We start from the raw sequence: 26627 nt of genomic DNA, 5'->3' as shown, positions 1-26627 counted from the left end.
CCTTGCGAAAAGCTGTCAAAATCTTCAGCAGAGTTTCCGAAACTACCCGAACGAGAGCACAGATCCAGTGGAGGGCAAAGAAGTTGGATAATGAGTGGAAAAACTTCAAAATTAATTTTACGTGAAAACTCATTATTCCATCTTAAACCCGTTTAGCCTATTCAATTCTTTATTTCATACTAATTCGCATATGATCGGTCCTAACATGGGGTTCCTGAAGTCATTCACACATATTTATTCACGAATATCAACTATAATGTGGATGATACATCTCGAGAATCATATCCAATAAAAAAATGTTCTTGTAATTCTGTAGACTTCTTCAATACCTCTATTTTCATTCGTGCTTGCTATCAGCTCCTAATCAGACGTTATTTGACATTCTAATTTCTGAGAGAAAAGTGATGCACGCCACTGGGTATATTTTTCAACATGTCAATGCAGACAGCGAACTTCAGACCCTTGAGGTTATGTTTATATGTCAAATTTAACATAAGACATTTCGTTTATTTATGTTGAAATTTCAAATAAAAATAGGGAATTTAAAATATAAATGCTGCTGAAGATTCCAATTCTCCTGAAAAATGAGTGAATTCGCTTTACAACATTTAGTGTCAGAACTGGTGGAAATATTGGGGTAAGTTCTTATCCAATTAATGTATTAATTTAACGGATATCTTAAATTTTTTTAGTGGCAAGCATCCTCCTGATAAGGTTTTAGAAATACTTCAAAAAAGCATTAATAAAAATTATGGACATACATATAGCTCCTCCCAAATTGCTGTTCAAACGCAAGTTCAACAAATTGTAGAAAATTTAGAAGATCCCCAGTTGTTTCTATCAATGTTTGAGGATTTAAAGCAAAAGAAGTACAATCTAGTTAAAATTGATTATTCCGTATGTAATTTTTAACTCTTTCAGTGTTGATAATTTAGGACCTTTTGTCAGTTTGATCCACCTCTTTTCACAAGATTCAAGATTGAAATGTTTTTTGAATAGAAGCAACAAACAAGAGACCTCTAAAATAAAAACTCCTATTACAAAAGATGACCTACCACAGGTAATATATATTCATTTATCTTGAAATCTTAATCAGTTGAATGATGTAGGTTCGATCCAGGCTAAAAAATGCCATTACTAAATCATCCAAACTAGATGCACACATTAATAATCCGTCATCTATATCTGGATTGAATACTTCTACTTTACCAGTTGCCAGCACTCCCTCTGTTGTGCCATGGGTACAGAGAAGACCAACTATGTCATGGGATTTTTCATGTATAAACCTAGGCTCTTACACCGCTACAGTACCAGTAATTTCACAAGAAAACATTTTAATCGATGATCTTTTGAATATCATGATAGGTTAGTAAATCAGTTCAGTCAATAGGAGAAATTGTCGTAACCCCTACTCTTCTTTAGGGCTTCCTGGTTGTTATATAGAACCAGAAGAACTAAAAGATTCTTATGGCCCAAGAACATTCAAAATAAACGATAATGTACCATTACATCTTAAAGAATTGGTGAAACAAATCCTACCAATAGCCAGTCATTATTCCATAATCCAAAGATTCATTGAAGAAAAGATGCAGTTTGAATTCGGCCAAGTCAACAATGCTTTAGCTGAAAAAATGGCTTCAATCATCAAGGAACACACAGTATGTCTTGTATTTGTTTGATGAGATAGTATAACATTGTTAATTTCTTTTCAGTTATTCGTTGTTCAATTAGAGAGTGAATACAGATCTGAAAATTTAGATCTTCAAAAATTATGGTTTTTCGTCCAGAGGAATATGCAAACTCTCGCTGTAACAGCTAACATTGCATCTACAATAAGTAAGGTTAGTTTAGTTTACAAAACACTTATGATCTACTTCTCACTATCATATGCCTTGAAAGGCAAATGGTTTGTTAGAAAGGCTTATTGCGGTTTTAATATTATAATCATAACTTTCTAGTCTGATGCTAAGGGAGGAAAAGTTCTCAGTTTATTACATGATCGTATAACTAGTTTCATAGGAGATGATAAAACACAGAACTTATGTGTTCGTCTCATGGAGGCAGCTTGTGTTCCTTACATGAAAATGTTGAGTATGTGGATATATCATGGAATAATTACTGATCCTATAAAAGAGGTTGGTAAAAAATCTTTATGATACTAAAATAAATTTTCCTAGTCAAAATTATTTTGAATACTGAATTCCCTGTATCTGTGAACTGATTCTATGATTTAAATTACAGTTTCTGATAGAAGATAATGAGGTAGTCCAAAAGGAAGAAATGCCATTAGATTATTCGTCAGATTATTGGGATAAAAAATATGCCATAAGAAGGGAAAGAATACCTAAATTTCTTGAACCAATGGCTGACAAGATTCTCAAGGCTGGAAAATATCTTAATGTCATCAGACAGTGTGGTAAATATTTACTGCATCATCTTAAATAATTACCGTATAACTTATATATTTAAGGAAAACCACACAAAACAAAAATTATTCAAATTCAGTATAAGATTGAAGAAAAGCACTACATTGAAGCCATCGAGAAAGCTTATGTATCTGCCAGTCAAACACTACTAGATCTGGTCATAAAAGAGAAAGACCTGATGGGAAGGTTAAAATCTGTGAAGAATTATTTCCTGCTAGAGAAAGGAGACTTCATTATAACATTTTTGAATTTAACCGAGAAAGAAATGAGCAAGAATGTTGGCGATGTCATCCAAGGAAGATTGGAAGCGCTCATGGATCTGTCTTTGAGATTATCCAGTGCTGTAAACGATCCTTATAAAGATGACCTCACAACAGATCTTTTACAGCATGGACTCCAGTTTCAAATGTTTAAAATTCTGAGCATACAGACATCTGCAGAACAAGGTAAATTGATATTTTCAATCATTTTCAGTTACCTAAGCAACGCCATTTACTATGGAAACCCTTGTTGTTATAGTAACATGCAATATTACCTCATTAACTGTTATTTACCATGGCAACCTTTGTTGTTATAGCAACATTGCCAATTACCATAGCAACCTTAGTTGTTATGGCAACCTTAGTTGTTATGGCCTTTGTTGTTATAGCAACATTGCCAATTACTATAGCAACCTTAGTTGTTATGGCAACCTTAGTTGATATGGCAACCGTAGTTGTTGTTATGGCAACTGTCGGTGATAACTGCTGCTGTTTAAGCTAATGTTATGAAAAGCATAGAAAAAATCATTCATGTTCTTTTGGGTCTTATTTCAGAATATAGGTCAATTCAGGAACAGAACACTCTACAAGTCATAGAAACCTTTGCGTTCAGCTATAAAGTTCATTGGCCATTATCTCTGATTCTCAACAAGAAATCTCTAACATGCTATCAGATGATCTTCAGACATCTCTTTTACTGCAAACACGTAGACCGAATGATTTGTCAAGTATGGAGAGCTAATAAAGTGGCCAAGAAGTTTCCATTTGAAGATGCACAACAGTATAGGGCAGCTTTCGCTTTGAGGCAAAAAATGTTGCACTGCGTTCAAAATTTGGAATACCACATGATGGTTGAAGTGATAGAGCCACATTGGTGTTCTTTCATGCAGAAGATAGCCAAGGTTGGTGGATAATTTTTTTTATTTTGGGAATAATTTGAGCTTCAATTCCAGGTCAATAATGTGGACGAAATACTGTTTTGCCATTCGGACTTTCTGGATAGCTGTTTGAAGGATTGCATGTTGACCATTCCGCATATATTGGCAACTATTGTCAAAATACTGACGATATGTGTGAACTTCTGTAAATTCATTCAGGTAATTATTACATTAGTATTCAAAAAGAAATTGTTACTTGGCATATGCTTAAATTCGAAAACTTCCAAGAAGAATGTAAATATTGTATAAATCAATGGAATTCACTGAATTCTTGGCAAAAATTTCAAGTAAAATGTTCTCAACGCTTATTCACTAAGTTTATTTCCATCGTGAAGATTATGTGTATATTTGCGATTTTTTTAACTTGCACAATGCCAAAGAGGACGCAACGCTACTTTGTGGAGGCCGAACTGGGGTCATTACCAAACTCAATGTTTGAGTCCTACACTGCACAGGTATTTTCGAAGTCATTTATACATCAATCATGGCCACACTGGCTTGCGCTTTAAGGGCATGCTTTTATTTTTACCATAAGTGTCATCTATGTGTTCATTTGTTGTCTTGATTATTTCATTATTTTCGCTAATTTGCTTCGATTATAAGTATCCTTAAGAGAAGGTCAAAGTTGTATGTTATAATAGAATCATTATAATACACTGGAATCAGTAGCTGTAGCACCAGATCATTTCTTAACCTTTTGCATTTTACAAAATTTTTGGATGTCTTACCTTAAATGGATACAATTTTTATAAAACCAAATATATTGAAAAAAGTCCTCTTAGATAAAAACCGTTGGACTGTGTTACTAAATGAGAGATATATAATTACATTCTTCCATTCTTGATATGCATCTTCAGATAACCTTCAAAGGAATGTGAATTGCTTGATCGTAAATATGGTCTTTCATATTCTTGTTTTTGTGATTGTTATTCCTGTTTTGAATTTACTTTATGAGTTTGAATTATTCTTCATGTAGACAGAACTGGTGCTTCAATATCCGAGTCAGACGACAAATGGGCAGTCTGCACCAAGTTTCAAAGAAAAAATATCGGAATATGATGTAGAATTTACATCTGCTCTACTCACTTTGCTGGATCAAATCAATGATTTGAATAAGGATACAAGGGAACACGACAGGCTTTTCAATTTGTTATACAGGTATTTGTTAATATTTCATATTATATTCTTCGTTAATTAGATTTTTTATTTTAAATTATATATTCATTTATAGAATCGCCTATGTATGTCCCGGCGGTATTGATCCCTCTAATTATTTGATCTGAAATACCCAATCCCTCCCCTCCCTTTAATCCTGTAGTCCTGTCGAACCCATCGGTAAGAATGCATTTTGTATTTTCACGATTTTCATTCCGTTGTGTGTTTGCAGGATGGATTTCAATGCTTATTACTCCAGTCACCGTGTTGTTAATGGTTTTACCCATATCAAAGAATCTTCTGGATGAAATTGTTGTGTTTGTGCCATTTTAACAAGATATTTAATAGGAAGATCTAAGTTAATCTTTGAAATTGTTACTGTGCTTTTTTATAATAAATTGAATTGATTAGATCAAAGGCGAAGTTTTTTTTTAAATACTAGTGATATTATCTTTATACACAAAGAGTTCGAAGAGGTGATGTTTCAGTTGTCTTGATGTCATATTTTTAGGTTAAGAAATTACATAATAAATGTAAAATAGGAAGTTTTGATGTAGATGTGAGTCTTTGTTGGGGTTATACAATTTTTTTTCGCATAAAGGTGGGTATGGGTATATTTCCCAAAAAATTCCCCCAAATAAACTGGTACGAGTTTAATAGACTTGTGGTGGTTTTTTGATAGGCCGAGAGATGGCGTCGAAGGCTGCACAATTCTCAGAAGAACGGCACCGCTTGGGGCATCAGTGGCGTAACTAGAGTTGACCCTTGGGGGGGTTTCCATCAAAATGTTCAAACGTTTGATTAAAATGAAGATCATTTGAAGAGGAAGCATTTTCGGACATACATATTTATAGGATTTTTTTTTATTTTGATTTGTACACTCAACTCCTGAAGTTTTGGCCGTCAATTAGGAAACATATTCTATGCAGAATCAGTTGAAATATTAACCTAAAGATGTTTGCTTCGTGGCGAAAGAATTGTTGTTTATATCAGTGTAAACTCACATAAATAAAAAGTAATTCCAAATTGCGGAGAATTCCTTATTTGTATGAATCAAATTACGGACTGTAGGTTATGTAAACTGCTATGGAAACCCTCAAGACCAATTTCAAATATCAATAACAAGGTCCATTAAAATCGGACTGGTAGAACCCGAGTTATGAAGATCCCGAGAATTTACGAGGGTTCAAAGCGCACCTTTTTTCTGAAAAGGCTCAAATTCCTATGATACTAGCTAAAGCCCAAATAGAATAATCATACCAGATCATATTATAATCGCACACGAATTTCGAATATTAAAACTGCCACAAGAATTTGCAAGAAATACCAGCTCAGTTTCTTCTTCCCAGTCGACAGATGGTGCTAATCAAGACGCGACCCTGACAATAGCTCCCCACATCGCGTTTAAACGTGTCGTACAGTCCACGTAGCCATCAAATGTAGGACGTTTACAAGCCGTGAAATTCAAGGCGAACGAGATAACTTTGTCAAGTCGTATATGGACAAAACCTGGGACATGAGTCATTCATGGCCTACCATGATTTGCCGGTACGCTACCCATGTCCGACCAACACTACTGTTAACCGAAAATCTAGACACCTACGAAATGACCCCAAAAATGCCCAGCCAACTTTTTCTTTAGTTAGGAATTGAAGAAGAGATGATTTTGTTTTGTGTTGCAGCTATCATCTAACAATAGGAAGACGCTTTATTTTTGTCCATCTCAATTCAATTACTTTTGTCTTTTGTATAGCTATTAATAGAGTACCTAATAATGAAATTGAAAATAATGTATATATACAATTAAAAAAAAAAAGTTTGATGTTTTCATTCGCATGAGAAAAAGTATATTATTAATTTCACAAAGGTTTCTGGTTTCTTTAATTTAAAAATCTATAACTCAATCGAATCAACTGATGATAGAACTTTTTGATAGAAAATAATTATATTCAATGTCATACTGGCATATACATATGTTTTAAATTTCATAATTGTATAGAGGTGTTTCTAAATAAGAGGTAAAAACGAAAATGAGTGATTCCCCGAAAAAAATTTAACAATAAGAAGTCCTATATAAACATGAGCCTGCAATCGCCTCGTTTTCGGGATACAGGGTGTTCAAATTTGTTTTTTTTTCCAAGTTTTTTTACAACACAAGAAATTCAACTGAAATTTGGCATAGTTATTCCAATTTAGAGTTCACATCTGTGAGATGCCAATCTATAGGGTGATATTTTTGGGAAAGGTCCTCTTGCTTCCCACAGAACTTTTTTGTTGGTGGACCACTGCTAGTAAGAAAAGATTTAAAAAGAAACTGTACTAAACTTTTTGGTGTTTTGTAGTTTTGTCGTATATATGCACAAAAAATTTGAAACGATTCTCTCGGGAAAATTCAAATTATCACAAAAATCCATTCAGTAAGCTTTGATGAATAAATGAATCATTAGTTTTGGTGTTTATATTTACGATAAGTAGCATTGATTCATAAAGATACGATAAAGTCGTATAATCATCACAAAAAAGTAGGACAACAAGAAACACCCTATATCTCGAAAACAAAGCGTTTTGGGTCCCATGTTTAGAGGACATTTTTCTCTTAAAATTATCCAAGGCATCTTTCATTTTTGTTTACACCTCTAATTTAGGAACACCTGTATACCTAGACAATTTTTTGAGATCTGATTTGTAGGCTTTTGATTAAATGCATCTGGCTTTCCTCCTGATGGTAGAATCTATTAAGTATAGTCGCTGATTATTTATTCTTAGTTATACGTATTAGGACTTCATCATTATTTCAATTAATTTTTTCAATTGAGATACGACACCTATTCAAAAGTTAGACTCTGGAAATTTCAGAATTATTAAAAATAATGAACCGAAATGGGAATTTTATTAATTGCTTAATTGTTCATACCACCTGAAAAAGTGTGAGATCTATCAATTAATTATCGATGGGCTCGACATAATTTCAGCAATTAGATAATTTACCAGTTGAAGAAAACAAGAAGAAATTGTCTGTAATGGATGGAAAAACTAGATTTAGTTGTTTTAAGGAGTTATGATTCAATTAATGTTCAGATGGTAGCTTTTAATTGATTCGTTTCAAGTATACTGCCCAACCTATTCATTCAGAATATTTATCTAGGTGAAAAAAATTGTGAGAGTTAACAGTGTTTTATCACAGACTACTTAGTCTTTGGTTTTATCATAGTATAAGGAATATACTATGGTTTTATATGCTATTGAAAACATTACCTTTACCAGTTCGACGTTAAAATTATTCTACATATTGTGCAGACATTTTATGACAATATATGTGGCATGGAAAAAAACTGATGTGAAGATTTTTTTAGGAAATTTTGATGAACCGTTATATGATTACTCAATCAACGGGTGTTTTTTTCGAGGTATATAACTTTAAGTTGGCATTACTGCTCAAGATGACGACCGATTTAACAGCTGTCAAGTGATTTATTCTCAGTTTGGTTGTAATATAATATATGTTGTTATAACGGGTGTTTTTTTCGAGGTATATAACTTTAAGTTGGCATTACTGTTCAAGATGGCGACCGATTTAACAACTGTCAAATGATTTATTCTCAGTTTGGTTTGACAATTCATCATGAATAGACTCACGCCTGAACAACGCTCGCAAATAGTGCAATTTTCTTTCGAAAATAATGGTTCTGTGCGGAATATGTATCGCGCACTACGTCCATTTTATTTTGTTTAGCGATGAAGCGCACTTCTGGTTGAATGGCTACGTCAACAAACAAAACTGCCGCATTTGGAGTGAAGCTAATCCTCAAGTGTATGTCGAAACACCGTTACATCCAGAAAAACTGACTGTTTGGTGCGCTTCATGGGCTGGTGGAATCATTGGTCCGTACTTTTTCAAAAACGATGATGGCCAGAACGTTACAGTCAATGGTGATCGGTATAGAGCCATGATTACTAAATTTTCCATTCCTGAATTGAACAACCATGATGTCCAGGAGCTGTGGTTCCAACAAGACGGCGCAACATGTCACACAGCTCGTGCCACAATCGATTTATTGAAAGACACGTTTGGTGACCGCCTAATTTCACGTTTTGGACCTGTGAATTGGCCTCCAAGATCTTGTGATTTAACACCGCTAGACTACTTTCTGTGGGGCTATGTAAAGTCATCGGTCTATGCGGATAAGCCACAAACCCTTGACCATTTGGAAGACAACATTCGCCGTGTTATTGCCGATATACGGCCACAAATGTTGGAAAAAGTCATCGAAAATTGGACGTCCAGATTGGACTACATCCGAGCCAGCCGTGGCGGTCATATGCCAGAAATCATATTTAAAATGTAATGCCACAAGATAATCTTGCGGATAAATAAAATTCATGTCAATCGAATAATCCATCATTGTTTTATTGCAATTTAAAGTTCTATAGCTCTAAAAAAACACCCTTTATTTGATAAAAAGTTGTTTATTTTGATGCGACGAGCAGTGTATATCCGACTTCCCCAAGTCCTGAGGTAATCCAACAATGGCACACCAAAATACGGTAATTGCCTCCCAACAAACAAGGTAATGCAGATCAACAAGTTATCCTTAGATCGATACACCATCTAGGGCACTGTGAAAGAGACCGACATTGCGGACAGCGTCTTGGAGGGGAGGAGGAGGAGGAGCTTTCGGAGTTGGCGATTTCGAAAACTTCAAGAGAAATTCATTATATTTCGAACTATCTGTCTAGGTGCGCGTAATCGTGCGTTTTAACTGTGGTGAATTTCATTCATCGGTTTCTGGGATAACTAATTAGAGTGAGTATTGGATCAGCTTGGATTTACTCCACAAAGAGGGCTTTTGAAGTTCGCGCATTCAATTCGATTTTCGCAGAGTGGCTCTGTTCGGCCTGTCCTGCTGATGGTGCTTTTATTTCGTTTTGGGGAAATTAGTTTTGCCCAATTTTCAACCGTGGTTCAGTCGAATTTTATTCATGATGATTGCAGTTTCACGTACTTTCCTTTTTCCAATTTTCATGCAAATACCTCTCGTAGTTTACCAGATTAGTTTCATTCTCTTTTTAGGATTTGAATAATGTTCGAATTTAAACCGCGAAGTGATTAAATTGAAAATAAACATTGATATAATCGGTCTCTTTTCACTGAATTAAAAATGCTGTATATCTAGATCAGGGTTTGTTGTTTTCTTAGTAATCTTGACTCTTTGAACTCATTATTTCCAATGGTATACAAATAGTAGTAAAAACCGGCCCTTTTTTGAATTACTTATTGCCAATAAAATCTGAAATCACTGTGAATTTCACAATATGCATTATTATTTTCTATTTTTTCAGGAATATATTATGAAGACAATCATTAATCGAAATATTGTGTCAAAATTGAAAATGTATCTACTGCAATCCGAATAAAATCATAAATAACAATAACAAGAACTTTGCATTAAAAAATACTGCATTGAGTATAGAAACTATCTAACACTTTTTCAATTCCATGTATTCGTTACGATTGCTATCAATTTCTCGAGTAATTTTTTCTTTCAAACGTATTATAACGTCATATTTTGACTGACAAGTTTTAACTTTTCTCCGCCGTAGGAAAAAGTGTTACTATATCAACGATGAATAACTTTTTCGTCCACTGGAGGGAAAAGTGTAGCCTAGCAATGATAACTGTCAACTATGTATTATACTTCATGTCAAAATTAATTTAGCATGACAACCGTAACTAGGCAAATTTTCCATTGATCCATGAATTATAACGATCGTTAATATAAATCTTATTTAAATTTGGATCTACAGTTTTTATGAAGTGGTACTTCTACTTATGAAATAATATTTACTATACTAAAAGACTAAAAGGTTATGAAGATATCAATATTTGCAGTTGAATTTTTATTAGTCTGAAGTCTAAAAAAGGTTGTTTTTCTCGAAAATTGGTGCGATACCTATGATTCTTGAGAAGAACAATCGAAATCATTTTAAGATTTCATTCTGACAAAAATTCAACTATCAATTTTATGATGGTTTGTCGAATTTATCAATCGGAAATTCGAAAATTGAAAAAATTATAGAGGAGGTAAGTTTTTGGAAAATCCTGACAATTTTAGAAAAAAGAGAATTTATCCCATGATACTCAAAGTAATAAACATAGAAAGAGGAAGCATATGTCATTTTCAGTAAGCAAATTTTGACCCCAACACGAACTATCAAATTTGACATGAAGCGCGCGGAAATGAAAACATATCAGTGATACAATATTTCACTCAATTCGCGAGTTTCTCCACAAAGAACGCACTTCTTATGTCCCATAGTGATTCAATGTTTCATATCAACTCAAAATATATTGTAATAAATACCTAAATATATCAGAAATTCATAAAACAAACTTCAAGCGCGCCAAACGACGTGAAACAACGGATGACACTTGGAGAGCAAAAGTTGCGAAACCTTGGATTTCAGCAGATAAATACAGAAAATAATAAATATTCTGCTTATTATAAATTCGACAATTAGGAAAAATATCGGATTCCAAATATTCAAATTTGCATATTTAATCGGGAATCACTCAAATAAGTAAATAGATTTCAATCAATAAAAAAAATACATTTATAATGATATAGCAAAATTGTGAATTTGAAAATTTATCACAATCCGACGACGTAATCTAACCTTGTTAGGGACATGTAAAAATTGTGGATACTCTACCTAAGTTTATATTACTCTATGGACGGGAGTCAAATTGGTGCACAAGCACAATGGTTGTTCCGAATTCGAAAGGAAGGGAAAATTATAATTTAAATATAAAATTCTGCGATTTAAAGAGCTAAAACTCGATACCTTTGCGTTAGATTTTATTATAGGTTTGAGTTTTCAACTGAAAATGAACATTACGTAAATTCGTTCAAAAATTCAAATGTACAAATAATGATGATAATAATGCCCTTGTATTTAAATTAGTGATGATGATATGTTGTTGTTATATTCATAAATGCTTTCTTCCGATATCCAAACCAGCAGAAATAAAGTTAGATTCATTACCAAAACAAATATCGACAAGGTAACTTCACACAAGTTGAATATTAAACCGAATCAGAGTATTCTGTCATTCGCATAGGTTTTTATTGAATCAAAATGAAATCACACACTAAGATAACGTTTTATTACGCCACAAGGCCTTCCATTCAGATTGTAAAGTCGTTCAAGTACTCTAAATATGGCGTTGGAGGAAGAAATATGCAACAAATTCCAGAGCATGTATATTAAGTATCAATTACTCTGCTGTAAATGGAAGAACACAAAAAACAAGTCGATTCAAACTGGTTTGTCTCGATTTTATGTTGTTTTCCTGTTATTCGATATTGCAAGCTAGATTCGAGAATAATAATTAACCAGGAGAGGAAACTTTCTATGCAAAAAAGAGAAAATTCATGAGAGCTTGTAATCTTTATCAGATATAAAAATTCCTTCACATCTACCAGAGTTTTTTACACAACATTCAGTCTTCTACATTCATTTTTAATAAGCTAATTGCTCTATGATACATAAAGTTCAACAAATAATGGGTATTGTTCAGGTTGAAGCCACATTTTAATTCTAAATGCTATTAGAGATGATTTGTGCAGTTCTTATTTCCAAGGACTGACTTCTCGAACCAGACACAGAATAATCAATATTAGATTTTCCAGAATATGCTTGGCGTGTTGCATCCTCAACTGTTCTATTTTCGTCCTAAAAAAGCTGATAGCGGTACCTGGTACATGTAAATGTAATTCCATTAATGAGATGTTTGCGAATTTACAAATTACTATAATTCAGAGCAGAATGCATCGGAATGTCTTGCTTAATCTCATTCACGCGAGAATGAAGACTTTACTGAATAAAAAAGTCCAATCTGTTGAATTCTTCGAAAGAAACACTGCAAATATATTTTTTTTTTGCTTTAAAGAGCACAGGTTTTAACCCAGCCTCATTCCATCGAAAATCAGACATAATTTTTTTAAATTTCTATAATGTATAATGAAGATTAGAATTTCGCGGTGAAGAGTTTATACAAATGATCATAGGCCTACACGATTTGAATTTAGTGATTGTAACGGGTGGTTTTTTCTAGGTATATAACTTTAAGTTGGCATTACTGTTCAAGATGGCGACCGATTTAACAGCTGTCAAGTGATTTATTCTCAGTTTAGTTTGGCAATTTATCATGAATAGACTCACGCCTGAACAACGCTTGCAAATAGTACAATTTTATTTCGAAAATAATGGTTCTGTGCGGAATACGTATCGCGCACTACGTCCATTAGCGATGAAGCGCACTTCTGGTTGAATGGCTACGTCAACAAACAAAACTGCCGCATTTGGAGTGAAGCTAATCCTCAAGAGTATGTCGAAACACCGTTACATCCAGAAAAACTGACTGTTTGGTGCGCTTTATGGGCTGGTGGAATCATTGGTCCGTACTTCTTCAAAAACGATGATGTCCAGAATGTTACAGTCAATGGTGATCGGTATAGAGCCATGATTACTAACTTTTTCATTCCTGAATTGAACAACCATGATGTCCAGGAGCTGTGCGGTTCCAACAAGAAGGCGCAACATGTCACACAGCTCGTGCCACAATCTATTTATTGAAAGACACGTTTGGTGACCGCCTAATTTCACGTTTTGGACCTGTGAATTGGCCTCCAAGATCTTGTGATTTAACACCGCTAGACTACTTTCTGTTGGGGCTATGTAAAGTCATTGGTCTATGCGGATACGCCCCAAACCCTTGACCATTTGGAAGACAACATTCGCCGTGTTATTGCCGATATATGGCCACAAATGTTCGAAAAAGTCATAGAAAATTGGACGTCCAGATTGGACTACATCCGAGCCAGCCGTGGCGGTCATATGCCAGAAATCATATTTAAAATGTAATGTCACAAGATTATCTTGCGGATAAATAAAATTCATGTCAATCGAACAATCCATCGTTGTTTTATTGCAGTTTAAAGTTCTATAGCTCTAAAAAAAACACACTTTATAATAATCGTTATTGCTAATTGCTGTTATAAAATATTTGATGCACAAATCCTAGGTTCAAATCTACGATATATCAAGATTTTTCATTTTTATAAGACGCTCTTTTTAATGATTTGAGATATTCTCAAGATAGAAAATAATAATGGAACAGAATGTACAGTTTACTCATAGTCTTTTTGTATATTATGAAGCAACCACAGATAACAGAGTAGAAGAAACTAAAACAAGTTTCAGGTACTTAGTTCAAGAATTTTTTAATTTGAAATAATAAACCACAAATTTCAACTGAACATAAAATTTTTCTACTGGACAAAACACTGCTATAAATCTCCAATTCTTTCATAAAAAAAGGTTGTCGAACAGGTTGTGAGAAACTCCAATACGTAGGTGTAATGATTATTATTAACGATGATGGAATAAAGTTGTTCACCTCACGGATATTAACAAATATACCTAAAGAACCGCATCGGTGTATATTTTAATTTCATAGATACCTACTCAATGTTTTAATATCCTGTATATAAACGAAAATGAATATAACTCTGGAGAATCCTAAGAATTACCTAGTCAAGAATGGAAACATTAAACCTCGTGTAAATTTTATTATCTAATCAAACAACGGCAATAACTATATATATATTTGGATGGATTGCTGTGTTTACATGAAATAGTTTTAAAACGACATTCGAACGAAGTATTCCATTAGTGGTTTTGTCAGTTATTGTCTGTTGAATTTTCCATTGAATGAATTCTTTTATGAAGTTTTTTCTCTTCTTTTTCGATCATATTAGAAAATATAACATAAAAAAAGTGTTAAATAAAGTAAAATAATCAGAAGTGAGAATAGAATAATTGTCATTCAATTTCTAAAAATAAGTGCTCACATTTATTTTCATCAAATCAATATGAATTCCCATCAAGTTTAAGGACTGAACCCATTAAATAAAAGATAACATACTTCTTAAACAAAAATTACCGATTATTGGCTAATGCAACACAAAATATTCATCAGAATTCTTATATTTAGTTCAAAATAGTTGTAACGCAAAATTGAATACAAATTTTTTGTTTGATAAGAACAGAACACGCTTAAGTAGAGATGACAGTTGTGCTAATATAGCAACAAATAATTCAACAATTTCCTTACAACGGATTTCCTTATTGAAAATAATAAACCAATAGAAGATACACATGTTAATTCTTTCATTGATCGCCATATAAAGTTGAGACATCTGAAACTCACCATCCTTGAGAATTGAAAGATTGACTAGCAACATTCTTCTTTAAATGGAATTGAATGATCTGTTAGAAGAGAAAATCACACATTTGAATCAATTAGATTAGAACATCAGCTAATACAAGTGTTACCTTTGCAGTTAACCAATTTATAAATGATGGGAGGTTTCACGCAAAGACCATGGACCCCAACGAAAAGAAGAGGACCCATTGCTGCAGAATACAACAGTCCAGGACCGGCCTGCGTAGCTTTACCATCCTATATAGGTAAATGAACAATCATTCTATATGTAGGTAAACCCTTGCTGCATTTGTCTTCATGGTTACTTGGGCTATTTCCCATATTCTGTGGCCAGAAAGATATCCAGATTTTGAATTATTCATTTAAAAGCCCATCATCATAAAATATAGACTGATTCCGAAGAATTCTTCTTTTTACCAGGCAAGAAAACTTTCGAAGCTAAGAGTGGAAGGGCCCCCGCCTTCAGTTTTGGATCTAGGACCAATGGAAAATTAGAAAGTTTAGGACCAGGTCCTGGACAGTACAACATCACAGGATTGAGCTCGAAAGGTGAGGTTTTATTACCATTAATTCAAGAATTCAATATCACTCAAAAGTGAAAAAATTTAGTGCTAGGCATCGATATGTTTAGATCTTATTGATAATTAAAAAATTTACTGCTATATGAAGAAAAGCAGATTCAATATTGCTCAAAAGTGATAAATTTAAAGCAAAGAAGTTTGTAGTTGAAATTTAGTGCTAGGCATCGATATGTTTAGCTCTTATTGAAAATTCAAAAGAATTAATCCTTTTTGAAAACAGAGTAGGAAGTTATAATACTTCATTCAATATGTGCCGGACCTAATCAGTAAAACACATTTCATCTTAAAAATACGACTATATGTATTGCTCAACATAGTCACCTTCAAGAGTCATACATGTTCTCCAACGCTCTTTTTACTTTTTTCCACTTTTTCTGTAGAAATAGCTTCCAAATAGGCTTCAACCTCGGCAACACTTCTTCTTCCACGTATTGTAGTCTTTAGGCCTGTATTTTCTAACTCTCAGTTCTCCTGAGATATTGAAGACCACGAATCTTTCCATCTTTTTGGAGGGGCACCATCTCTAGCAATATTTACCAGTTACTTCTAATAGCCAAAATTTCTTCGAATTTGTCCATCAGTTTCACTATTGCCGGCTGAGGAGATTTTAATGTGTTGTTGAAGCATGTATCGTTTCATTTTTAGTAATGGCGTAGTTTTACTTGTGAAATGTCAAAATATGACAGCTTTAAAAGTTCCAGCTGACCAGATAGCGTGTTATTTAAAATGAAACCTCTTGTTTGAGATCTCTTCACAATTATAATCTTAAATAACAGTTCTGATGTTATGATTCATCCTAGGCAAAGATACACCACCAGCACTAAGTCTTCACAGCCGTCCTAAAGACCACAAACCTGAAAATTTCCCAGCCCCCGGAGACTATGATCCAGATAAAGCAGAAAAAGTGATACATGATGCCTCGCCCAAATTTTCCTTTGGTCTCAAGACAAACGTTGACAAACCAGTGGACACACCTGGTAAGTGTGAAAAGAAAAGATAATATGCTTCTTAGAATCCATTGTAGAGAAATTGTCGGAAATTTCTCCTATGTCAAAAAATTTCTTAAAAAACTAAGAAGAATAAGGAGAAAATTTTTAAACCTACTTGTAGTGCTCCGCTAAACTTAGGCTTTGCTTGCTCATTAATTTTACTACTAAGTTATTAGTATTTTTTTTGCATATGATTTTCATATTGAATATGTAGAATAATTTTTGAGAATACTGTAATGAAATTCCAGAACCATTTCGCTTTATCTATGAAAATAAAGATTACTTAACCATTCTTTAAAAGAATTCTCATAAAAAATAAAATAATAATTGAAGAACAAAATTTTCTTTGTGAAGCAAAGATGAATTCACCTAATATTGCTATTAATGTATTAATATTTTTAGCTTTTTCGTAACAGATGGTTATTTTTTAACACAGCTCCTAACACATATAGCCCATTCCGAAGATGCAGCAGCGCAAGATACTCCTTTGGACGAAGAACAAGGCTAGAATTGCCTTTAGACACACCTGGTTCGTTCAATTTATTTTTAATTTTTCTTTCTTTCACTCAGTTCAACTCAACCCTAAAAATCAGGTATCCACTAGAAATTTCACCCTATTTCAATCGATGATTTCGAAATGTTTGCAGCACCAAACTCTTATAACATTCCTGTATGTGATAAAATGCTTCGTAACAGTTCGCCAAGGTTCAGTTTTGGATCTAAGACTCACTTGGATAAAGTGTCTGAAACACCTGGTTAGTTCTACAAATCGAAGAATGAAATAAGACAATTTAAATGGATTTTTTTCAGCACCTAACTCCTACGAAATCTCTGAAAAACTAACCAAAGTGCATTCTCCCAGATACTCATTTGGTATAAAGGGTGAAATGGGCAGATCCTTTAACACACCGGGTTAGTCTAACTGATTTATAATGAAGAAGTTTGCTAATATCTCCAGCAGGATTGAACAAAACTAAACTCCTAACAGTACGCTTCAATTCTAATCGATTTATTTCACTTTAAATTCATAATTAGTTAGTGTAACATGTTTCAGCACCTAATGTATATGATGTACCCAAGTCTGAGAGGTTGATTAATGATCATGCACCTAAATACTCGTTTGGGATAAAAGTTAATACAGAGAAACCTTCGGATACACCTGGTTAGTTTAATGTTTTAATCCACCCTTCAATGAGGACACTCGGATTTCAAGCTAAAATCAAGTCATTATTGCATGTGTGTCTATTGATAAACTGTATCATGTCATGAAATAGTGATTGGTCAAGAAATACTAGAGATTCTAAATAGATTGGTCATTTCAAATGAACCATTTTTGATAAAGAATGTTAAATATAAGGAACATCGAACATTTTAATATTTCCTATATTAAATGATCTCCATCAAGAATATGGAACATTTTTTAAAATGAAAATATAAATAATATAAATATAAAATAAACTGCATCATGTAATGAAACAATGATTTTTCTAGTAATATTAGAGACTCTCAATAGATTGGTCGTTTCAAATGAGTTATGAAGTGATTTTTCCTTTCCAAACACAATGCGATTCAGAAATCCCTTCTGCCTTTGCCTTGCAAGCAACTGTTCACAAACAAACAAACGTCGTTCAACATCTCTCGGCTTCAACTCGTACGGCCCCCAATTTCCTTATTTCTGAATCATTCCCATGACTTTCAGGCTTTTGAAATGGTTAATTGCGTCACTCCCAATGATTCTGCCAATTCTTGTTGCGTATGACATGTGTCTTGATCAAGTAATGCCTACAATTCTGCATCTTCGAAAACCTTCTCTTTTCCATCATGCTGGTCTTCGACATCAAAATCACCATTCTTGAAGGGTCTCTATTAATAGCGGCCTCACCATAGGTATTTGAGAGCATTCGATGAGCGTTAGCAGCAGAGTAGATTTAACACTAAAATTTCTGAAGACGGCTTGGCAAATATGCTTTGTGATTTCCCTATTTCAGGGCAAATATTTTTTTTCACTAGGGCCAGGGAAGTTGATGAAACTTCAGATTCAAGAAACCCCTAAAAGTATAAGTTTATAGGTGTAAAATCAGGAGGACAGGGGGGGCAACGAATGTCAATTATCTTGGAGATTTTGCCTGGAAATATTGCCTGCTTTTCGAATTCCAACCTCTGAATTATTTTTTGAGGATTGCAGCTTTAGATCTTTGTGAAAAATGTGGTTTCCTGATGAACTTTGCAAATTCAAAGTACTTTCACGCTTCTGAATGGAGAGGTAGGGATCATCACGAACAGATCGACTAACCTGTTCTACGTTCTCTTCATTTAAGTGATGAAAACTTCGTATATTCACCCCAAAATTACCATTTTTTTAAATTCAACGAAGCACAACTCGCGATCCGCTCTCGAGAAATTCCCAAGAGCCATGTTAACGATTAAAATAAACAAATATAATTTTCTTTTGAGGCACCTTGCATTATAAATTTGACCTGGCCATCAAAACCTTCATAATATTGAGTGTCCTTATTGAATCACGTTTCATAACTGTAGAATTTTATTAACAAATTCCATCTAATTTCAGCACCCAACGTTTACGATGTACCAAAATCTGAAAAACTAATCAATGACCACGCACCAAAATACTCTTTCGGATTGAAAACGAACACAGAAAAACCATTAGATACACCTGGTGGGTTCTAAACTTGAGATTGACCTTTTTATGCAGGTTGCGTCATGGATAACTCCTACATTTAAAAAATCCTCATTTACATCTCTCAGTGAGCAAAATAGCCGTTATTGGACAACTGACATTCCTTCGAAATGTAGGAGGTAACCATGGAACACCCTGTATCTTTTTGTTGGAGCAAACTGTGAGGAGTTTTACTCCAAGCTTAGCGAAGCAAAAGAAATCTGTGACAGGATATTTTTTTCAACTCCGTGCTTTATTGGAACCTAAAATAGATCATTTGAGTCTTATTTTTTCAGCTCCTAATGTATACAACATTCCAAAATCCGAAAAATTGATCCACGAACACTCTCCTCAATATTCCTTCGGCGTGAAAGTGAATCTAGAAAAACCATCTGACACACCTGGTTAGTTTAACATTTTGCTTTTTGACGAGTTTTTAAATTTTACGTATCTTTTAGCTCCAAATGTATATGACGCGTCTAAGAGTGAAAAACTGATTCATGACCACTCACCCCAATATTCTTTTGGACATAGGGTCAATTTGGAGAAACCGTCTGATACCCCTGGTTAGTTTTAAATTTTATTTCTTTTTGTGGATTTTCAAGTCAACTTATCTTTTAGCTCCAAATGTATATGACGCGTCTAAGAGTGAAAAACTGATTCATGACCACTCACCCCAATATTCTTTCGGACATAGAGTTAATTTGGAGAAACCGTCTGATACCCCTGGTTAGTTTTAAATTTTATTTCTTTTTGTGGATTTTTAAGTCAACTTGTCTTTTAGGTCCAAATGTATATGACGCGTCTAAGAGTGAAAAACTGATTCATGACCACTCACCCCAATATTCTTTCGGACATAGAGTTAATTTGGAGAAACCGTCTGATACCCCTGGTTAGTTTTAAATTTTATTTCTTTTTGTGGATTTTTAAGTCAACTTGTCTTTTAGGTCCAAATGTATATGACGCGTCTAAGAGTGAAAAACTGATTCATGACCACTCACCCCAATATTCTTTCGGACATAGAGTTAATTTGGAGAAACCGTCTGATACCCCTGGTTAGTTTTGAATTTTATTTCTTTTTGTGGATTTTTAAGTCAACTTGTCTTTTAGGTCCAAATGTATATGACGCGTCTAAGAGTGAAAAACTGATACATGACCACTCACCACAATATTCTTTTGGACATCGAGTTAATTTGGAGAAACCGTCTGATACCCCTGGTTAGTTTTAAATTTTATTTCTTTTTGTGGATTTTCAAGTCAACTTATCTTTTAGCTCCAAATGTATATGACGCGTCTAAGAGTGAAAAACTGATACATGACCACTCACCACAATATTCTTTTGGACATAGAGTTAATTTGGAGAAACCGTCTGATACCCCTGGTTAGTTTTAAATTTATTTCTTTTTGTGGATTTTTAAGTCAACTTGTCTTTTAGGTCCAAATGTATATGACGCGTCTAAGAGTGAAAAACTGATACATGACCACTCACCCCAATATTCTTTTGGACATAGGGTTAACTTGGAGAAACCATCAGAAACTCCTGGTTAGTTTTATTTTTCTTTTTTGTTTGACATTGTATTTAGTTCAACTTTATTTTATAATTTTTGGTTATGATGAATTTTTCAGGTGTTGTTTGTTCTTTCTCATGATTTTATATATGTTATATTTTAGCTCCTAATGTATATGATGTTCCCCGTTGTGATCAGATTCTTCATGAACATGCTCCAAAATACAGTTTTGGAAGCAAACCACAATTGGAAAAACCGTCTGACGTTCCCGGTTTGTTTATTTATTTTATTACATTTTCATACTTTTCGGGATAATTCATTCAAGATCATCTTATCGGGAAGCCAATGACTGTGAATATTGCAAAATTTTTCAAAGAAGTAAAATTCAAAAAAAGGAAAATACGATAACATCAAAATATTCATGTAAATTATGTTTGAAAATACTTTGAACTTCTTTTAATTATGTTTTGAAACTGTGAATTTGTTAGTTATTCATTTTTCAATTGTGTTGCCATTGATATTTAATTAAAGAGAAATTTTTTTTTTGAGTTTTGAAAAGTTTATAACTGTTCAAAATAGTACTACATCTGCACAATGACACGCAAGCTTCAAGGCACATTTGCACAATATTATAACCATAATCAATATCTCTTATAATATGAACTACTGTTGATGAACGTCAAAAGCAATGACTCAGATCATTTTAATTCATCACTTCAACTTCTTGTGATATTTCCAGCCCCAAATGTTTACAACATCCCTTCAGTGGTTGGAGACCTTCGTTCTGCTCCCTCCTACACGATATCGGGAAGGAACAAGGAACTGGTAGATGAACGCGTGAAGAATCCTGGTCCAGGACAATACAACAACGTCGACCCTGATACCTACAAATCCAATTCACCAGTCTACACCATAAGTGTGAGGACCAACATTCCTGGAGACAAAATTAACATACCCGGACCTGGAGTTTACTGCCCAGAAAAGGTTGGTTGAAATTCGAAATACATAGTGGATTTATAACGTCTGTGAATTAATTACATGAAAATAACATCGTGGCATGCAGAAAATTTCTTCATTCCGGAAAAACAACCTCCTCGAGCGAGGCTCGAACCAACCACCTCCGAATCACTAGTCCAGGGCTCTACCAACCGAGCTACCGTATGTGGTTGGAACTTTCAACTTCCTCGGTAGCTCGGTTGGTAGAGCACTGGACTAGTGATTCGGAGGTTGCGGGTTCGAGTCCCACTCGAGGTGGTTCTTTTTCCGGAATTGAAGATTTGTCTGCTTGCCACGATGTTTTTTTATTGTTGTTGGTTGAAATATTTGAATCGAGTATCAATTAACTGATCAATTATTAATTAATTGATGTTATGTGATAATTCATTTTTGATTGATCTAATTAATGGTTTTTAAAAGATTAAATTAATAGTCTATGTTCATGAGTATTATAAAGTAATTATCGATTAACTATAAATCGATTATAAATTTATCAAACAATCATTTCAAAATTTATTGGAAATAAATGATGAATTGATACATAGGCACCATGTAATTGGAATCAGAATAAATTTGAAATTTGAATTGATTACCTATTACTATATATTAATCATCTATTGATTATGAGAAGATTATCAGCTAACCATAAATTTAATAGAATCGATTGATTCTCGTTAAAAAATTGATAGATTGATCAATTAATTGTCTGTAGTTTTATTGAACAGATCTTCTGTGCTGTTGTTCAACAATTTTCTTACTCAGGTAACTGATCATCTGAGACAAGCTCCAAAATACTCTTTCGGTATAAAACATTCCCCGTATTTAGGATCAGAGATGATCTTTCAGAGACCAGGCTCTACTTCAATGCTTTTCTGAGGTAAAAGAAGTAGAAAGTTTGGAAAAGCACTCAATGATCAATGCACGAATTTTTGTTTATTTTAGTTTAGTTTTATATTTCTTACCTTATATTCCAATGTTGAAATTTTTTTCTTCTTTATCTTTGTACGCTCGTTCTTGTTCGATTGATTCTGTTGAACCACCCGTAAATAAGATAACTTTTGAAAAAATGACCTAGACTGAAGACTCTTTAATTAGCTAAATCAACTGAATAAGTTGAAAAATACCGATTTGATCCTCCTCTATCAGCAAGGATATTCGATATCACAAAAATTTATGGAGTATTTTTACAGATTAAAAACGTTTTCTGGAAACCTTATGATTCAGAAGATTATCGTATTCCTTAGCTCAATCTGTGAAATTTATTACAGAACGAGTGTTCAAAAGCTTCAGACTTAGAGACTTGGAGATTTTTTTTATTTATTTTTTTTTTTTATTTTAGGTTGAAGTGAAGAGCTCACCAGCCCACAGCTTTGGAATAAGGCACTCACCATACTCGACTCACTACTGAAATCGTTCATTTTAATTTTTTTTTCAATATGTGTAAGGTCTAATCACTAAAAACAGTAACGCTTAGAATGACATTAACTCTTGCTTCTCTAATAATGGGTTACCAAATATTGTGATGACAAGAAAGCCAATTTGTTCAGACTATAGCATAGTTAATGCTCATACTTTTATTGTTAATATATTTATCTACTTATATATACTGTTTTCGAATAAAACTATAAACATTTGTTGTTGTTTTTTTTTCAACTACCCTGTTATTCGTATTCAAAAACACACAGAAACAATCATACATATATATTTATTCTAACACAAAATGAAATATTGCAGGTTTTTGGTTTTATCAAAGTAAACTCACTAGATGTTCATGTTTTGACGCAAGAGGCTACTAATTCGTTGAAACTGGGGTTAGGTTGACTTACCAAGAAATTGTTTTTGGCAGATGCATCAAAAAATAAACACCGTTTTGTGCCAGTTTAGTTTTACAAGTGGAACGCAAGTATGACAAGAAATCAATTTTGAAAAATTACGTTCAACAACAGATTAATAATACGATTATGATAACAAATATTTAGTCCGATCAATTCTTGTTCGATAGTTTTTTCAAGAACCATACCTCTTCTTGGAAGATACTGATTTTCATCTTTTTATAAATCTATAACAATGTGTATCCAAATTTCTGATAAGTCTCTTTGCTCCTCAGATATCCAGAAATGTCCAAACGGGAAGCCAGATATCGTTTTTTTTTTCAGCTCTAGTACAAACTTTGACAGGTAATAGCTGCACTCATTTTGAATATTTTTCCCAATGATCATAGGTCCTATTCGTTTTCGTTTGAAAGTTACAAGAGTTGAAAAAAATATATTTTCTTATTGAAGTCAGATATATGATTGAACTTGAACCTTCCTCAACAATGAAGATTGTTCGAAATGTCTACCTTAGGCTTGAACTCAAGTGTCACATCGACGAATTGAAGATGCCTTTACTTGGCGGATTAGATTTGGGTCATTTCTTATTTGGTTTGCTGCATTTTGAATTCTATGAAGTAATTGTTGATAAGATCTGATAGCATTATGATAGATAACCTGCTTCATATGTCCCCATAAAAAATCTATCCATGGCATTATCCGCTTTGACCTATCCATTTATTCTGGAAATTCTCATTTAAACAAGCAGCTACTTATCTCCCCAAGGGCGTAGAAATAGGGGGGTACTAGGGTTATTGCCCTTCCCGCGAAGATTTCCAAAATATAATATTTCAGTTTATGAGTTTATTAACGCTTTCAAGGAAATTACTTTTATTGCACTACGTGCACGTCTATGTCCGAGGTTCATTATTTTTCTTTATCAATGGCTTGGTTCAACGGCTTATGAATTTTGCAGTGCCCATACATGTTCATTATGTAGCATAGCGAGGCTAAGATTTCAGCCAAGGCAGTCAATCTACTTTGCTGCCGAGTTGAATATATTTTTTTTTCTACGATTGTTCATAATGATACATTTAGGATATTGTATTTGCATATCATTACAATTCCCACAATATTTTTTGTACTGATAAATTGAAAAGAAACTTGATAGAAATCGCAATTGTTGGAATGGTTGGTTGCTATGGAAATGTATATGTCCATAATTATGTTAGCTTGACAACTTATGAAATATCTGACAGTTTTTCGGAAAAATATCGGATATATTTATATTATGGTCAGTGATAGCGACTCTAAGTACTTATTCCTCCAGAAATAAGTGTGGTGGCAAAAAATATTGATTGTCAGAAAATGTCGAATGTTTTATTCGCATTAAGAATAATCATTTAGCTGCCTAGGCAGGAAAAGTAATAATTTGCTGATTGATATGTGTTTGCAACATCAATATTTGCTGTCAACCGGAGAAAAAACATTTTTTCTTAGTGGAATACCGAATGATGTCAATGTCCCACATTTAAGATTGCAAATAAGCCCAGTTCTTCAGAAATGTCGAATATACCTCAAATTCAGGTCGGCCGGTATTATGAAAGCATTTTAAATTTTTCACTGAGTTCATGATTTGTTTTTTAAAATTTTTCAAGAATATTAATTATCTCTATTTCAGTATCGTAATGAGTTCATTACAGTTCTAAAAACAGTGCTGTAATGAACTCATTACAGCTGCTGTAATGAACTCATTACAGCATTGTTTTCAGTTATATTGTTCGTTCTGTGGTTGTCTACACAGACTTCCAATCCTATCAAAATTCAATACACGTCAAATTGTCAATATAATATAATTTGGATATAGTGAAATGATTTGCAACTTCATTCGAAATTTCTCTTGATTCTGGTGGTGTTAAATCGATTTCGTCAGGAATAATTCAGGAATTTAATGCGTAATCATAAATTATTTCAAAATTCGACACGTACGATTCAAATTCAAATTCCGTAATCTGTCAATTTTCGTAACAATCACACCAACTGCCAAGATACAATACAAATGTCACTAGGATGTATAATCTGAATTTTTCATTGAATTTCGAAAATATTTCACAAAACTTGACTGAAAATATCGTATAATACTCGTTGCAGAAGGCAATTCCAACACTCATGCGTTCCAAAACTCGCTCCTTCGTCACTCGTTTTCGAATTTCGCATTCGTGTTGGAATAGGAGCCCATTCTACAACTTGTTTTAGAATATACTATTAGAACATTCGTCATATTATAGAGTAGTATAATCAATTCATAATGTTTTTCATGATAAAAATTGAACTAACAATTTTTTGTCGACTACGCAGTGCGCATACCTTTTCAAAAGAACTGATCTTTACTGTTACAATTCTATGACCCTTTTCAATCTTAATACCGAAGATGCGACGTATCTTTCCCGTTTTTCTTTCAAAAACTTGAAGTGTCCCAACCCATTGAAATCTTACAGGGAACTCATTTGTCCCATACGTCCACCTATTATAATTCTTAAAAGGTCGAAATGAAAACCTGCCGCTTTATACCCTGAGGATGTTGAGAGAACGAAACGCCGCACCGTCTGAATTCTGCTCTGAGCGTCCGAACTTCCATAAAAACATAAATGGCTTCCCTTTTGAACGTCTGTTTTCCTTTTTGCACGTTCAATTTGTCCTTTTCATGTGAACACTGCCCAATTTTACAGAGTAAACAATTTTAGAGGGGGAGACTGAGACTGAGGCCCTGAATTACATCTTTCTATAGTTTCAAACGGGTGGTTTTTCCACCCAGATATGAAGTTTAAGGGCGATAAATTCGTATTTTTCTTTAAAAAGATAAGGGTGCCTGAGGTGCATAGAAACCCTGGTGTTGGTAGCTTTTATGTTCGTTCGTATCTCGAATTATAGTTTTATAACTGATAATAAAAATAGAGTTCAAAAGCATTGCTGAGGGTGACACAAGATGAGAAGGATT

At 33.7% G+C, this 26627-nt stretch overlaps 2 protein-coding genes across 18 annotated transcripts; both read left to right on the top strand.

Moving 5' to 3' along the window:
• The first annotated feature begins 461 nt into the window (after window positions 1-461).
• Window positions 462-5196, top strand: LOC123684317 (gamma-tubulin complex component 2-like). 2 transcript variants are annotated; one of them, XM_045623534.1, is made up of 14 exons: window positions 462-637; window positions 693-869; window positions 922-1060; window positions 1110-1365; window positions 1423-1658; window positions 1713-1841; window positions 1959-2135; window positions 2242-2416; window positions 2471-2872; window positions 3242-3588; window positions 3640-3783; window positions 4005-4079; window positions 4601-4782; window positions 5012-5196. In XM_045623534.1, exons 1-14 carry the CDS (start codon window positions 585-587, stop codon window positions 5085-5087), a joined length of 2568 nt encoding a protein of 855 aa, XP_045479490.1. In that variant the 5' UTR covers window positions 462-584; the 3' UTR covers window positions 5088-5196. The 2 variants fall into 2 exon arrangements, with proteins under 2 accessions (XP_045479490.1, XP_045479491.1); XM_045623535.1 differs by lacking the exon at window positions 4005-4079 and having other exon boundaries at window positions 463-637.
• Window positions 5197-9427: 4231 nt separating this feature from the next.
• Window positions 9428-23452, top strand: LOC123683997 (nucleoporin NSP1-like). Of its 16 annotated transcripts, XM_045623042.1 has the most exons (20): window positions 9428-9583; window positions 15186-15312; window positions 15488-15616; window positions 16449-16625; window positions 17074-17166; window positions 17285-17392; window positions 17448-17549; window positions 17692-17799; window positions 19207-19314; window positions 19611-19718; window positions 19773-19880; window positions 19936-20043; window positions 20099-20206; window positions 20262-20369; window positions 20425-20532; window positions 20588-20695; window positions 20750-20857; window positions 20986-21093; window positions 21562-21806; window positions 23158-23452. In XM_045623042.1, the coding sequence occupies exons 2-20, from the start codon at window positions 15201-15203 to the stop codon at window positions 23224-23226; spliced, it is 2223 nt and encodes a 740-aa protein (XP_045478998.1). In that variant the 5' UTR covers window positions 9428-9583; window positions 15186-15200; the 3' UTR covers window positions 23227-23452. The 16 variants fall into 16 exon arrangements, with proteins under 16 accessions (XP_045478998.1, XP_045479000.1, XP_045478999.1 ...); XM_045623044.1 differs by lacking the exon at window positions 19207-19314; XM_045623043.1 differs by lacking the exon at window positions 19611-19718.
• The last annotated feature ends 3175 nt before the right edge of the window (window positions 23453-26627 follow it).

The sequence above is a fragment of the Harmonia axyridis genome, chromosome 7 (assembly GCF_914767665.1).
Source record: "Harmonia axyridis chromosome 7, icHarAxyr1.1, whole genome shotgun sequence".
Classification (NCBI taxonomy): Eukaryota; Metazoa; Arthropoda; class Insecta; order Coleoptera; family Coccinellidae; genus Harmonia; species Harmonia axyridis.
This window is presented reverse-complemented; position numbering and strand designations above follow the sequence as displayed.